This window comes from Cygnus olor, chromosome 20 (genome assembly GCF_009769625.2).
Source record: "Cygnus olor isolate bCygOlo1 chromosome 20, bCygOlo1.pri.v2, whole genome shotgun sequence".
Taxonomy (NCBI): Eukaryota; Metazoa; Chordata; class Aves; order Anseriformes; family Anatidae; genus Cygnus; species Cygnus olor.
Window position 1 is genome coordinate 8,719,081 of NC_049188.1, and position 15,717 is coordinate 8,734,797.

At 43.4% G+C, this 15,717-nt stretch overlaps 1 protein-coding gene across 1 annotated transcript; it reads left to right on the forward strand.

Moving 5' to 3' along the window:
• The first annotated feature begins 450 nt into the window (after positions 1-450).
• Positions 451-15,259, forward strand: DHX40 (DEAH-box helicase 40). The gene is made up of 17 exons (XM_040532308.1): positions 451-686; positions 962-1,107; positions 1,574-1,693; positions 3,182-3,412; positions 3,611-3,677; positions 4,264-4,395; positions 5,830-5,929; positions 6,384-6,470; positions 6,978-7,160; positions 7,705-7,785; positions 8,471-8,628; positions 10,451-10,565; positions 10,856-10,964; positions 11,285-11,379; positions 11,918-11,987; positions 12,628-12,856; positions 14,536-15,259. Exons 1-17 carry the CDS (start codon positions 548-550, stop codon positions 14,673-14,675), a joined length of 2,202 nt encoding a protein of 733 aa, XP_040388242.1. The 5' UTR covers positions 451-547; the 3' UTR covers positions 14,676-15,259.
• The last annotated feature ends 458 nt before the right edge of the window (positions 15,260-15,717 follow it).

A 15,717-nucleotide genomic window follows, 5' to 3' on the forward strand; every position in this document is an offset into this window, starting at 1 on the left:
AGTCGTTACGGGGAATGCCAGGCCTGGTGTAGCCGAATGGTGCTTTTGAGAGACATTTGGGGTTTTCGAGCCATTTTCCATCACATCTCCTCACGCTGTGGGGATGGCAAGGGGGTATTTCAGGCACTGCGAGGGAACCGCTGCGGTCCCTCCGATTTCACACTATAATTCACCGCTGCCAGGCCCCCAGGAGATCTGGGATAAAAAACAACCATTTTGGTTACACGAGGCGGGGGGGGAAGGCCCGTCTGCGGCTGAGGGTGGCTGCCTGAGAGGGAAAAAGTGGGGCATGGGGGGGGCGGGGCCTATACAGGAGGGGCGGGGCCTACACGGCGGAGAGGCGGGGCCTGCACGGGAGGGGCGGGGCTCGCAGTGGGCGTGGTTTAGGGGGGTAGGCGGGGCGGCGAGCCGCGTCGCGTCACCTTTGTGCGCGCGGCGGCGGCGCTTCCGCGCGGGGGTGACGTCAGCTGGGGGGGCGGGGCTTGCGTGAGGGGAGGTGGGGAGGTGGGGAGGTGGGGAGGGGGCGGGCGGGGGTCCCCCCGCCGCCATGGAGGGCGGCCGCCTGCCCATCCGCCGCTACCGGCGGGCGCTGGTGGAGGCGGTGAGCCGGCAGCCCTTCCTCATCGTCACCGGCGAGACGGGCAGCGGCAAGAGCACGCAGCTGCCCCGGTACCTCTTCGAGGCAGGTAACGGCCGGGGGAGACCCCCCGGAGACCCTCCGGAACGCGTGGGGCGGCGGGGTCGGGGTCGCCCCCTCAGCGCCCCCCTCAGCGCCCCTTCAGCCCCTCAGCTCCCCCGTTCAGGCCCTCAGCCTCCCCCGCAGTCCCCTCAGCGCCCCCTTCAGCCCCCCTTCAGGCCCTCAGCCCCCCCCTCAGTCCCCTCAGCCCCCCTCTCAGCCCCACCCCGTACCCCCTCAGCCCCCCGTTTCTCCCCCCTCAGCCCCCCGTTTCTCTTCCCGCAGGCCTGGCCGAGCACGGGGCCATCGGTGTCACCCAGCCCCGGCGCGTCGCCACCGTGTCGGTGGCGCAGCGGGTGGCCAAGGAGCTGGGCTGTGCACTGGGCACCGTCGTGGGCTACCAGGTGCGCTTCGACGACTGCTCCTCACAGGTAGGGCTGCGGGCAGGGAGTGGGGAGAGCTCTGGGGCTGCGGGGCAGAAAGCCTCGGAAGAGGTTTTGGTCTCACACGAGCCAGGGAAGCTGTCCTAGTGGGGTGGAGCTGCGGTTGGGTTGTCACAGAACTCACTTCTTATCGTAGAATTATAGAACGGCTCGGGTTGGATGGGATCTCAAGGATCACCCAGTTCCAACCCCCTGCCACAGGCAGGGACGCCACCCACGAGATCAGGTTGCCCAAGGCCCCATCCAGCCTGGCCTTAAGCACCTCCAGGGATGGGGCATCCACAGCCTCTCTGGGCAACCTGTTCCTGTGCCCCACCACCAGGAATGTTGCCAAACACTTGTGATGCTGTGCGTAAACAATCCCTGTGTGTGTGTGTCTGTGCTTTGTGAGTATCTGACCTGTATCGATGTAAATAACCGGGACAGAAGCTGAAGGTCTAATTGAACCTTTCAGGATACTGCCATCAAGTACATGACGGATGGCTGCTTGTTGAGGCATATATTGGCTGACCCCCTTCTCAGCAAGTACAGCGTCATCATTCTGGATGAAGCTCATGAGCGGAGCCTTAGCACTGTGAGTGTCACCGTCTTAAGCGCAAGTGTTGCTTCGTGTTGGTAAAGGGGAAGTTGGAACTCGTTGGTGAAAATAATATAAACGTGGTACTCTTTCCTTCAAGTCTATTTTCAATTGAAGATTCTGTAAGAGGTTTGCATATTGAAATTACATCTGTACTTAATGACAGAAGAGTTTTACCAAAGCAAAGAACAGGCTAAGTGACTACCTAAAATCTTTCACAGTGAGTCAGTTCCTGCAGTAAGACAAGATCTCAGGAGTCCTGACACTGTGTCTGTACGGACCTCTAGAAATGTTGTCTCTCTTATTGCTCAAAAAGGTAATCAGCATGGTTCTCAAGGTTTTTGGCTGACTTTCTACAGATGCGTTTTATCCTTTTGCTGTTCTAAGGCCATAGGATCACTGCTTGATCTATTGCATGCTGTGTATCCCGAAAATAAGATGCCGCCTGTAATCAAGTTGAAATTGTTGTAGCTGTTGTTGCGTTTGACAGCACTTAAATGTTGGCTGGCACTGGACAGTGGTGTCCCTCCTGTTCGTCCCCTCCAGAAAAAAAATGCAACAACCAAACAAAAAAACCCACCCACAAACATAAACCAGCCTGAAACATCTCTCTTGCTGTAAGGCCTAACGTTTCGTAGGGTGTGTATATGACTGTGCAAAGAGATTATGGTTTCGGGGTCACGGAGGTATCCAGACTGACCTAAGTACTGAAAGCTGTCAAATGTCAGTCTGACCCTTCTGTGGTGAGCAGAGTGAGACTCGAGTGACTCAGTCCTCAGGAGACTGTTTTGTGTCACTGATATTGGGTGGGGGAGAGAGAGCATGGGGAAGCCAAAGAACTGACAATAGCAGGGAGTCTGTGTCCAGACAGTCCTAAGTAGTGAGCCATGGGAACAGGGAAAACAACCTACTAGTCAGCCTGGGGAAAAGACACACTGCTTTCTGCATCCCACTTCTGTCCTCAAGCGTCTGAGGGTATTGCAAGTAATTGAGCTAGAGTGACGTAGGAAGTTACTGCTCCATCACCCATAACTAACTAAAAGGAGCAGTTTTTTAATCCACTGCAATGTAGAGTAAAATAAATTTTCTGAAGTGATAACAATAACCAGTATGACAAAAGAGGGTGTCCACTCAGTCAGGTAACGTATACTGGATGAAGATAACTTTTTTTAAATTGATCTGCGGTAACTGACCTTTCTTGCAGTTGACTTGACCATGAGCGTATAAAAATGAAAAGCAAAGAATTCCATTTATAAGCTGTGAGAAAAACTGATGAAACATTAATTAAATTCTAGAAATTAATTTGTGTTCTTATGAGATGAGCAAGCTAAGTGTATGTGTTCTTCTGAGTGCGTAGGCCCTGAAGATGTAATTTTTTGTCTTCTCTATATCCATGACATAAACTCAGTCCCTTCTTAGTTCATCAGGCACTTCTAGGAAGACTGGGGAACTAACATAAATTGCTTCTTTTTTTTTTTCTGCTAGGATATTTTATTTGGTTTGCTGAAGAAACTATTTCTACAGAAGAAACCATCGGGCAGGAAGACAGACATGAAAGTGGTGGTGATGTCCGCCACCCTGGAGGTAGACAAGCTCTCAGAGTTCTTTGGACACTGCTCAGTGCTGCACATTCCAGGAAGAAGTTACCCAGTAAAGGAGATATTCTGCAACCTGCTCAGCCCACGGGACACAGGAAGCTCTGCATATGTTACAGAGGTCTGACCTGTTTTACTTTGTGTTACGTTCTCTGTTCTTAGTATGACTGTCATCTGTTTAAGACCACAAGACTCAGCTGCTGGATTGCTGTGTTCTTAGCATCTCAGCATGGTGTGGGAAATAATTAGTACCATGAGGTCTTTGAAAGAGTGAGGTTCTGTTTCCAGCTGATATTGGTTTGTTCGTTGCTTGTTTCAGGCTGTGAAAGTGACATTGGATATCCACTTAAATGAACCAGAAGGCGACATCTTGGTTTTCCTGACAGGTGAGAATCTTTATTTCAACAGCTAGTGGTCATTCCAGGCAAAGGATTTAATTGTCAGCAAAACCAGTACAGCCTCCCAAGGGCTTTACAGTTTGTTCCAGAGTGGTAAGTAGAGAAAGGAAAGTTGCAGACTGACAGACAATCTTGTGAAGTAGTAGTTTTCAGAGCATGTTAAGGTATATCCAGGCCTATGAGATCAGCTATGAAAAATATGTACAAGACTTGTACATGTTCTTTTCTTTCTGCGTCAGGTTAGCTCAATATTTGTATTGCTCTGTTTGGTTGTTAATTCGGGAAAGAAGAATTTAATTAACTCCAAAAGCCTACATGAGAGTATGGGCCAGGCACCAAAAGTGACATATGAAGCTCTTGCGCAGTCATCTTTTAGGGAAAAGCCTTGGTGAGAGGCACTGTGGGAAGACGGGATTGTCACTACCGAGGCTGACTCTCATGAATACCACTTCCTTCTCGCAGTGGGATGGGTGACCGCAACGTTGGCAGAAGCCCCTTGTGCAGAGATGTTGCAAACGAGGAAGGCAGAGTTGTGGCTAAGCAGGTCACTTAAATGCTCTTGTATGTTTTTCAGGTCAAAATGAGATAGAAAAAGCTTGCGACCTCCTTTTCAAGAAAGCAGAGTCTATTGATTACCGGTATGAAGTACACGATCGATCCATTGAAGGCCTGCTTATCTTACCATTATATGGGTCGATGTCAACAGGTAAGAGCAAATAATGTCATATGCAACTTAATTCATGTAAACGTTAACTGCAAGACTTGTTATAAACAGCATCCTACACAGGTATTTTTATTGTGACTGGGGAAATGAGATTCATTAACCTATTTGTTACAACGTTGTAGCGCTATTGTGTGTGTAGGTTTTCTGTTTGTTTGTTTTTGTGGTGTTCATAAACTGACGGCACTTTAGCTTTCTCTGCACTGGCACAGAAGCCTCCAGCTAAAATTCATATCCGCTGGAAATGGTGGAAATAGCAGGAATTGCTTCACATAGTATCGATGCCTCCAGCTTAGGAAGGGGATATTGCAACACTGAAAGTTCAGTTATTGTATTTAGGGCCCTCACATTTTACTTTCGTTTTATTTTATACGGAAAAGATACTGCCAGTATATTTTCAAAGATGAGAGTAGACCTGTAAAAGAAGATTGAAAGAATAGTGTTATGCAATATAGGAAGTATAGGTTATCAGAGTGAGTCACTCTGTTTTATTTGGCAGCAATATCACATTTAATTTTGAAGAGTTAAAAAAAAACAAAGGCACTTTGACCTCTGTTGAACACAGGCGCTGTATTTTCAGATGATCTCAAGTGTGATGTTTAAATGTGTGGGTGTGGTATGTAGAATGCCAGGAGGCTGAATAAGCGTTCAGAAAAGCAGGACAGCAATAACTTCCATCTGGAAGTGCTGCTGAGGGAAATGATCTGGGAAAGACCTGCATAAAGTTTTCATCTTCTTGAAAGAGCGAAATGAGAAGTTGCATAAAAGAAAGCTGTAGCTTCTTCCTTTCTCCATCCTTGCTGGGTGTTAGATTCTGACAGATTTTTTTTTTTAATTCCTTTTTTGGTGGTTTCTCAGAGGCCATTGTATTTCAGCCTTTTAAATACACGAGAAAGAATTTTAAGGAGATTTTGATACTTTGAAGTTTCATGTCTTAAAAAATAGAATTTCAGGAGAGGGCTGAATTTCCACCTCCTGTTGTTTTTTGGAAATGCAAGTGAATTAAAGGAAATTGCATTTGTTACTTTTTTACATGTTAGAAGAATACTTGCTGGAAGCATGAGGGATTTATCTGAATCTTTTCATGTTCACCTTCACTTGCTCTGATATATTAAAACCCTTCAAATCCTTCTTGAAGATTCCATTAAGACCAGGTGGCATTTCTTTTTTCCTAGCTCTATGTTAGGAAATATCCAGGAGAGTTGGTCTTTCTCAAAATCTTGAATATGCAAACCATAAAGAGTATATTCTCTATTTCCTGCCATATGCTAAAATAAGATCTAATCTATATTTTGAAATGTTTTGTGATTCCTTTTCTAATTTCATTCAAATAAATTTCATTAAACATTTGAGTACGTTTGTCTAGTGTTAGATGATTTGATATCAGAGCGATGTTTTACTGACTGCCTGTCATTTCAGATCAGCAGAAAAGAATATTTTTGCCAGCTCCCACAGGCATTAGAAAATGTGTGGTATCCACAAACATTGCTGCAACATCTCTGACAATTGAAGGAGTCAGGTATTGTTTCCTATCCTTTATAAAAGCTGGAATAGAGAGAATAATCCAGAAAGTTGAACTAGATCTGGAAAAGCTCATCTGACTTCCTTCTGGTTTCCTACCTGTCTGGTAAATTACCTGTTGCCTTCTTTTTGTCTGTGTAGTGGATAAAAGAAATACCTTAGCTGCTATTGTGTAGTCTTACAAATGACTAATGTTGTTGGAACCTAATTTGAAATCAGATCAGCTCCAGTAAATCAGCATAATCTTGCTGGGTGTGGGGAGGTGTTATCTGTAACATCCTGTAGACCAAATTGTTTCAGGGCTGCAGCTGGCCGGCAAAGTGCAACTACCTCTGCAGCAAATGTAGGGCAATTGTGTTCTTGCTCTGACCTTATACACACGTGGCATTTGCCTATCTGTCTGTTGAGGCCTCTGTTATTGTCTTCTCTGACAGAGTATGGATCTTTTTCAGGTACGTAGTAGACAGTGGATTTGTGAAGCAGTTGAATCATAACCCGCGAGTTGGCTTGGACATACTGGAGGTGGTTCCCATTTCAAAGTAAGTTTGAAAAAGGTGATTTGCTTGGTGTTTCTGGGAGGTGCTCTGACAAAATTGTGTTTCAGGTGCTCTTACAAAAGAGGAAAAAAGAAAAAGAGGGAGCACAAGAGGGAAGTGGGGTCTTTTGAGGCTTCGTAGTTCAAAGGCGTTTTGTTTGCTGCACAGAAAGTTGTTCAGAACATGTTTTTCTTATAAGAAATTACAGGCGTTAAGGAGGAGTTGACAATGTATTGTCTGTAGTCTGGACAGTGGCTCACATGTTTGCTCAATACAACAGTCTGATTCAGAGAAGATTAAATAAAATTCTTCCTTTGAATAGAAACGCTTCTTCATTTTGCTGTTTCTTGTATAGCTAGATTTCTCAGTTGCTGCACAATATATTAAATCTTTCATCTACAAGCATAGAAATTGATATTTGTCGTTTTTACAGTGTGATGCTTTGGTTAAAAACAGAACGGATCAAGGTTATGTATTTTTTTTTTTTCCCCTGCCTTTGTGTGTTGGCAGGAGTGAAGCAATGCAGCGAGCTGGCCGAGCTGGCAGGACATCATCTGGAAAAAGCTACCGGCTATACAGCAAAGAGTTCTGGGAGCAGTGTATGCCTGACCACACGGTCCCAGAGATCAAGAGAACCAGTCTGACATCTGTGATCCTGACCTTGAAGTGCCTTTCTGTGCATGATGTCATAAGGTAACCTCCGTGGAGCAGGGGGGATTATCACTTTCTTCCTGAGGTCTCAGAGGCAAAGCAGAACAGGCACCAAGAGCCTATTGGCAGGAGGCAGGATTAGGTCTCTGGCCAACTGTGACGGGACGATACAATCAGCTTCTCGGCTTTTCTGCTGTTCTTCTCAGAATCTTTAACGCCAGATTGGATCTTGAGCGCAAGTTCATTGTGAGGTTCTGCCAAAACTACCTCCTTATCTGTGAAATGAATAGTGCTCCTTTGAAATACTGGTATCGCAAAAGCTAGCTCTCTGTGGAATTGTTTAAATTTAGGATGAATCGTGCAGAAGATATAGCTAATCTTTTCATAGATGGTGCTGGGTCTGCAGTTGTAATTCTACATCATGAAGCTGCGTATTTAGTAATATGCCCATATACTGAAGATGTGTGTGCACTCTTTGGTCAGTAACTTGTACTGGAAGGTTACAAAAGTATTTTACTAAATATGATAATTAACAAAGCTAAACTGGGTCTGAACAGTGAAATTTTTACTTCATTTTTTACTATAGATTTCCTTATTTGGACCGTCCTGAAGAGAGGCATATTTTAGAAGCTCTCAAGCAACTTTACCAGTGTGATGCTATTGACAGGTAAAAAATAAAGGGGTGTAGTCACTGCAAGAATTTAAATTTAATGGTTCAATTGTTGTTAATGAGTTGTTCACTTGGGCTAAAGGACTTTCCCTAGCAATAAATTGTTTCCTCATTTGATCAGGAAGTTAACTACTAGGTTTTAATGTACTCATTGTAAAATTAGAATTAGAGCATAGCTTAGGACTTGAGAGAGAGATTAATTTCTTCATGTTGTCCTAGAGTTCCTGAATAACAACACACAAATTCAACTTTCTGTGCAGTAGTTCCTGATAGCAGATCCTAGATTGATGTGACGAAGGTGCTTATGCACTGCCTGTGAGACCCACTGAGAACTCAAGACAGGAAGGGAGATCTTATCCAAAACTTCCAGGAATTCTTCTTGGGGAAAAAAAAATATCTTAAGCATGTGATACACTTAAATAGCCTTGCCTGCCATGAAGTAGGCACAGGCAAACCGGAGAAAGGTGAAAGGCTCTTCTGCTAGTAACACTTGCTTTGTGTCTCCAGCACCTGTCTGGGCGCACGCAGACTGCGGTATTAGAACAGTCAGAGGGAAGCATTTATTTCCTGCTCTTTATCCATATATGGTGGCTAACACTGTGTGTGCTTGTTCCCATTTACATTTAAACATAGTGTTGTTGAATCTGTTTTTTTTTTCCTTTCTGTTTTTCCCTGCGATAAGGAGAGGCCACGTGACAAGACTGGGTGAATTCCTGGTGCAGTTTCCTCTCCCTCCTAACCTGACCTGTGCTGTCATAAAAGCCGCTTCTCTTGACTGTGAAGATATGCTGCTTCCCATAGCAGCCATGTTGTCTGTGGAAAATGTTTTCATTCGTCCAGGTAGGAAGCCCCGTATCTCGAAGCAGCCTTGCGAAGGTGGGGAATTCAGCTTGGACAGGGCCATCTCAGACAATGGCTGGGCAGCACACGCTGCTTCGCCTTAAACTAATGCTTTAAATAACACGTATATTGCAGCGTGAGGAAGATTCCTCGTGTGCAGTGCCTCGTCTCCCAGAGAAAGATCTGTAGGGAAGGATGTTAAGATTAGGGCAAATATACATGTGCCCGTATGCTTTCACAGCTTTCTGTGGTCTTGGAGTCAGGACATTTTGCACACTAGGAATTGGACAACAGCTATTCCAAAAGCTTCAAGATAGCGTTGAATTGGGTTGTGTTTGTCCCAAGGCTGTGAGCTGTAAAGTAACATCTGGGTAAGCTAATGGAGTGCTGAGAGGTCATAGGAGGAAAGCTGTGCTTTGGGGTGAGGGGGGAGGGAACACACCACAGCAGATGTTTTGTTGGTGGTGTCTGCTGTTGGTCTAATTATAAGCCAGAGGAGCGGATTAATTAAATTTTAAGGAATGGGGTCACCTCTGAATGGGTTTCTTCAGTAACACTGAACAGGTAAAGCTTTTGAGTTAATGTGAGAAGTTCAACTTGTCACTGCTTCCATTTCCAGTGATTTTTCTGGCTTAATGGAAAATGTGATTTCGCTGGCATTCCAAGCTAGCACCTCTTGATAGTGTTAAACCCAGTCTCTCGTGTCCTCCTTCCCATCTCCTTTTCCCTTCAGCCTGATTCCCCAGCGCGCCTGCCCACCCCCAGCTGAGAAAAGGCTGTATGTAGCACGATCTTTGTGGGAGACCTTTGTCCATTCAAGTCACTCATTGGCTTTTGTCCAGTTATCTCTGTAGTCTATTAACTGTGCCTGTTAGTGCAACAGCTAAAGACACTGCTGATAGTACTGATAGCCTGGATTCTGCTCTGGGGTCTTTCCCACTGCCACAAACATGCTTTTGTTTTCCCATCCTCCACCTGGCAATGTGCACTTGTTATCTGTCCAGCTAGCTAGAGTACACGTTCGTTACTCTCCAGCACACATTAGGACACAAACACAGAGACTTGCCATTTTGAAGACACTTGTTTGTGTGATATATATATATATATATGAACGGGGCCCCTTCCTTCATCCGTGTTACTTGTAGTACCCACAAACTTCTGATATCTGCAGTGCAGCAGCAATGCAATACATTGGCCTCTGCAGCGTTATCCCTCTCTACCAAGGGAATACTCAGAACCTGAAATAACACCTTGGAAATGTTGTTGCTTTTATTAGTACGTTCCTAGCATTTAATGAAGGCAAATTCCCACTGAATTAACGGATGACATTTTTTTCTAGACTTTTTTTTTAAGACCTCCATCACTATTGTACTTGAGTAGTAGGACAAAAGCTGAGTTAAACAGATCAGGTGCTATGATGGGGTGGTTCCAACAGTCTTGCTTTTTTCCCCTCAGGCAAAACTTTCACTTGATCCCTGTGAGCTGTTTAGGGTTGCTGTTCCTTTATCATTCCACGCTGGCATCTGAATTGGTTGTGAGAGCAATACATAGTAACTTTTCTTAGAGACTAGAAGTCTCCATCCCTATGGCTGACTGATAGTTTTAATTACAGATTTAATAGCATCTACATATTCTTGCTCAGCAGTAGAGGAAAGAGGGGAAGAACTGTAAATGCAGCTGTGGAGGAGAGACAAATCTAAAAATAACATGAATAGAGATACAAGACTGTCAAACACACTTTGGAGATGTGCTAATAAAAGATAAAGTAGGAGTGATAAATACAAATGACTTTGTTAAAGTGAGGTATAACTTATTTCCTCAGGTGATCCTCAGAAGCAAAAGGAGGCAGAACTTCAACACCAGGAACTTTCCTCACAAGTGGGAGGTTGCAATGACTTTGCAACCCTCTTAAATATTTTTGAACAGTGCAAAACAAGGTATAAACTGGTTTCTTTACAGTAAGTGGTTTTGCGTTGCTCATTAACTCCCACCTGCAGATGGTTTTTTGAATATATTCCATATATGTACGTGTCTGTACTTACTCCTAACTGCAGATTGATTCCTTATTGTGATCTGTAATTTCTATCAAGACAACTATTATTTAAACTAACACAGTATCTGGCTGTGTAGGTTGCCTTCTTTGTACGACTATAACAAAAAATAGAGGCAACTTTCTGCCTTCAGTTTACAAAGGGCTTCTTTATAATGCAAGTATTTCTGTTCTCAGCAAGTCTCCTTCGGCGTGGTGCCAGAAATACTGGATCCATTGGAGAGCTGTAAAATCTGCTTTTAGTGTGGAAAAACAACTTCGGGAAATAGTCAGTAAACTGAAACAGGTGAAAAATACTTTTTGTATATCATGAAGTTATGCTAGTTTGTGTTTGAGACATGTACTGGAGCACTGACCCTTTGCCAGATGGTTACGGCCTTTCTCCAGTAGAAACTAATACGCTTAAATATTTATTAGACCATCCTTCCTGTAGCTTGTGTAACTAACAAGTATGGTGGTGGTAACAAGCAGGAAGGAGGGTGTTAATTCATTTCCTCATGGTTTCTGCAGGGTGAGAAATCTAGAGTTTAAAATCCATGGGATGGAGTGGGTATGTAAAGTTTTTCTCTTTAGCAAATACCGTGGTTCTTTTTTTTTTTAATGTAGCTGCCTGACTTCCCTAAAGAGACGTTTGAAGGCTCTAGAACTGAAATACTAAGGAGATGTCTGTGTGCGGGATACTTTATTAATGTAGCTAGGAGGTAAGTAATAAGGTTTCAAAAATTGAATGGAAAATATATTATGCATATTTTAAAGGATGTCATTGTATGTTGAAATAGAATAGCAATATTGTGCTGTTAAAAAAGTAGCAGTTACAGCTATAGGTGGTGGTTCTGCACAGGGCTAGAAGTCTGCCTTCTGACTCTGATTCCGTTCCTGAGCACGTTGCTTACATCCTTGGAACAGTACTTTTTCTGTCTATTAAATGAACTTGCAAGCTGATGAGTACTGCCAGGTACTAAGCTAAAGCGCTTTGAAGATGTCGAATTATCATGGCTGTCGAAGACTACAGTCCCAAACCCTGTTTATCATCGTGTTGTTATGTCTGCAGTACTCCCGTGGTAAATTAGATAGGTGTATTTTATTCATAACCTGTTTTTTGCTCTTAATTCTGGAAAGATCTTCCGTTGCTTATATATCTGAATCTTTTCTGCTATGGTGCTGAATTGGTTAGTTTGTGTTGCCGTCTAATCACAGCAAAGCATGTTTCAGTATAGATTTTTTTCACAAAACTTTTAGATCTGCAGCCAGGACCTTCTGCACGATGGACGGACACGGCAGCATAGTCTATATCCATCCTTCATCTACAGTAAGTTGCCAACTTCTATTAATAAAGTAGCAAAGGGTCTGTAAAAGGAATAAGAGGCAAGTCCTTGTAAACTCCTCCTTTTCGATTTGATTTGTGCTAACTTATGGCCAGGAGAAACACTGATGCAGTGCCGCCTAGAGTATAGTATTCATTCTGAGGGTGGGAAAGAGCCTTATATCTTCAAAACTGGTAAATGTTTGGCGTACAAAATGAGTGCTATATAGACTGAGCTTTCTCTCTGGCTGTTCTTGGATTTCCTGGGCAATTTTAAGCAAGTCATTTTCTTTACTCAGACTGTGGCAGGGCACTGGAACAGGTTGCCCAGTGAAGTCGTGAACGCCCCATCCCTAGAATTGTTTAATGCCAGGTTGGGTGGGGCCCTGGGCAACCTGATCTAGCGGGTGGCAACCCTGCTGAAGGCAGGAGGGTTGGAACCAGGTGATCTTTAAGTTCTCTTCCAACCCAAGTCTTTCTACGGTTCTGTGGTTTTTATGAAGTCATACTGCAATTTCTCTGTCTGAAAACTTAGGGTAATGTCAGCTTTACCTCACTCTTGCATCTGAAGCTTTGGAAGATGCAAGTGGAGGGTGCTCTAGAAATTATTTTTTATCAGTTCTGGACTAATCTTTGTATTTTTAAGCTTTATAACCAGGAGACTCGTCTTGAGTGGATCATCTTCCATGATGTCACAGTGACATCCAAAATCTATGTCCGGACAGTGTGTCCTGTTCGCTATGAGTGGGTCAAAGACTTGTTGCCTAGATTGCATCAAATTGATGCATATGAACTGAGCAGTGTGGCACGGGAAGAAGTAACAGAAGAGGAAATAACCAAGTGGAAACACAAGGAGGACCTTAAAAGGCAGTGTGGTAAGCATAATACTTCTATTTCTGTCACGTGTGGTTTTCTTCGATATGTTGAGCGTGTGTGTGTATATTGTGTCATGGAATGCATTCTGGACGAGTAGGTGTTAATCTGGATGTGCTTGGCGTGTTTGATAGGTGTTGTTCTAGCTGTTTTCTTGTCTTACTACAGCTCTGTAATCCTCCTTTTTGTGCCTTGGCACTGCATGCAGTGATGTTTTCCTACTGGTTCTTGCAGTGCTCTCTCTTTCTTCTGGTTTATTACACCTGACAGAAACAGAACTTAACCAAGAGTGGAATAGAAGCATCTTGGGTCTGTTCTTTAAATTTGCAAAGGGTATCTAGCCATAGAAATTAATGAGTTGATAATAGTGACCTGAGAAAGAGAGAGTGCCTAAGGGCTATTAAAAAAAATAAATCACACTTCAGTGAATGTCTTTCTGACAATTAATTTAATGCCATAGGTTTAAATAAATTATCTTTTAATTAAAACTGGGGTGTGCTAACTGCTTTGGCTGTTTGACGTTCTTTGGATTCTTCTGTCAGCAGGTTTTGTAAGGCAGCCAAGTATTCAAAGGGCCTCTTTACTCCTGAACTCACCCTTCCAAAATTTTAATGTAATATCCAGCCCGGCACTGGTAATATAGTTCCTCTTCAATCTCCTTAACGATGGAAAAACTGTAGACTCTTGTTCTCAGAACGGCATCTGTTTCTCTCTTTTGTAATTGTATGAAACAGCCATTTTAAATCATAAAAATACAAATTGGATTTGATTATAAATTTGCTGGAAAGGATATTTGAATTACTGGAAAACAGAAGGGACCCTCATCTATTTGTCTGAAGTCTGGAGATCTGAGGATTTTTCTTTGTCCCCCTCAACTTTTTGACTTTACCAGGCAATTGTGAGTTTGAGGTTGTCCTTGCAAATGTTGTGTTTCTTCTCATAAAATAGTTATTTGAATAGCTGACAAAAGCTTAGTTTAGTGCTCAGTGGAGGGAAAGGTTGCAGCATGAGCTGAACTCCTAACTTGACTCTGAGACAGAGTAATACTAGCTGCTACGTTCACGCGCTATGTAGATTCTTAGTCTTCTAGTTATTTTATTCTTTATTTTGGTAAAACGGTGTAAGTATTTCTTGCTTTTCTTTCCTTCTGGGAGAAACAATTCCAAGGTCTCAGCTCAGTGGGTGCAAGAGAAAACATGCATTTCTAAGGGTGTCTGAGCTGGTGTATTGACTTTTCCCACTGCTTTATCTGTGTGTTATTCTCTCTCTCCCTCCTATCTCCAGAAATTTCTGAAGATATTCTAAACTTTTTTTCTGTTCCCACTGCTGTCGTCTTCCTGCCTAAACCTGAGTATGAGACGTGAAATTTAATGAAGAAATGGGTGCAAAGAACATAAGATGCATAGCATCTGTTGCAATAAAAAGCAAGATATAGGTTTGGGGGTGGGATGAGCCCAACTGCAAATATTGACATGGGATTTAAAGTATGATTTATTTACTTTTTCTCCTCTGTGGTACAGCCTGTCCTCTCTGAAACTCATTTGAATGACTGACTGACTAGTTGAAAAACATTTGGAATTGTGTCTGGACACTTTACAGATGGGGGGAATTGTAATGCTGTTGGCTTTTTTTTTTTTTTTTGACACAGAAGAGTATGTGTCTCTTTCCTTTCCCCCTCCAGAAGGAGTCAAAGACAACCCTGCAAAGAAGCTGGAGAAAAGGAATGATGATAAATCAATACAGGATGCCCGAGCTCGCTATCTTGAGAGAAAGCAGCAAAGAGTACAGGGTTTAAGTGGCCCGTTGAACGAAATGGGCTAATGCTCATGGCTGGTCTGCTCCCAGGAATAGGAAAGGCAGTGTGGTACAGTTGTTCTGGGTATGTTTGCGTAATGCAGGATGACTGACTAGAATGAGGGAGAACTTCTGCTTTGTGGTATGTTTGGCTGCCGAGGCATACAGATGTGATCCTCACTGCTGCATTCCACAAGGAAAAGTTACCAAGATGAATTTTGTTGCCACGTGTCACAGGCAATAATTTCGTGGCTTCAACTGTGGGTGAAGACATGATACCTAGTGTGGTGCCAATTCTGTGGCATTCAGTTGACTTAGAAAGGGCTCAGTGCCTTCATTAATAAAATTTTCTTACAGCTTTTTTTTTAAAGGAGCAGAACTGTCCCTTTTTATTCATTTTACTTTGTATGGCTATAGCTATACAATCTTAATGCTTATCTGATGTTCAGGAAAATGTGTAAAGAGTGCTCTTTTAACGATGGAGCCATCTTGATCTAAATTCAAAAGGACGTTTGCCACGTGCGTTCTCTGTTACAGACGTTGTTCCTACTGTGTATTGTGCTGTACCATGTACGGTGATGGCTCTGAGTAAAGATGTCTTTGTATGCAAAGTATTTTGTAAATGTTTCCATGTTTTTGCCAGCAACGCCTAATTTTTGTCAGGGATGACTTAGCACTGTGTGGTGTTCTCCATTTGGCAGGAAACAGCCAGGTGCCATCCTGCAGTCTGTCAGCAGGCCTGCTGCCTAGGGGGATGCTTTTCTGAGTTTGGTGGCTGTTATTTTTAAACTGTATGGATTTTGGTCTGAAGAAGTCTGTTTCTAATGTGTATAAAGAATATATAAAGAAATGCTACTTTGTTATATATTTGCCTTAAGGGGAAAAAAAGCTAAAGCCTTGTGATGCTCAGTCATCATAAAGTTTCAGGGGCAAGCTTGCCTCTCTTGCTCTCCTTCATTTGCAGTAAGTCACCTTTTGTGTAAGACAACTTCCAAAGACCAGGAAACCTCCTGTCATTTCTCAAGCCTCAGTTACGTGCAGCTGTGCCTCCTCCAGGTGCTTTTTCAGG

Excerpts from the sequence above, each read along its gene's own strand:
- DHX40 (XM_040532308.1), top strand. The coding sequence starts at position 548 with ATGGAGGGCGGCCGCCTGCCCATCCGCCGCTACCGGCGGGCGCTGGTG. Across the intron at positions 1,694-3,181 it reads ATGAGCGGAGCCTTAGCACT|GATATTTTATTTGGTTTGCT; the intron begins GTGAGTGTCACC and ends TTTTTCTGCTAG. Across the intron at positions 5,930-6,383 it reads CTGACAATTGAAGGAGTCAG|GTACGTAGTAGACAGTGGAT; the intron begins GTATTGTTTCCT and ends GATCTTTTTCAG.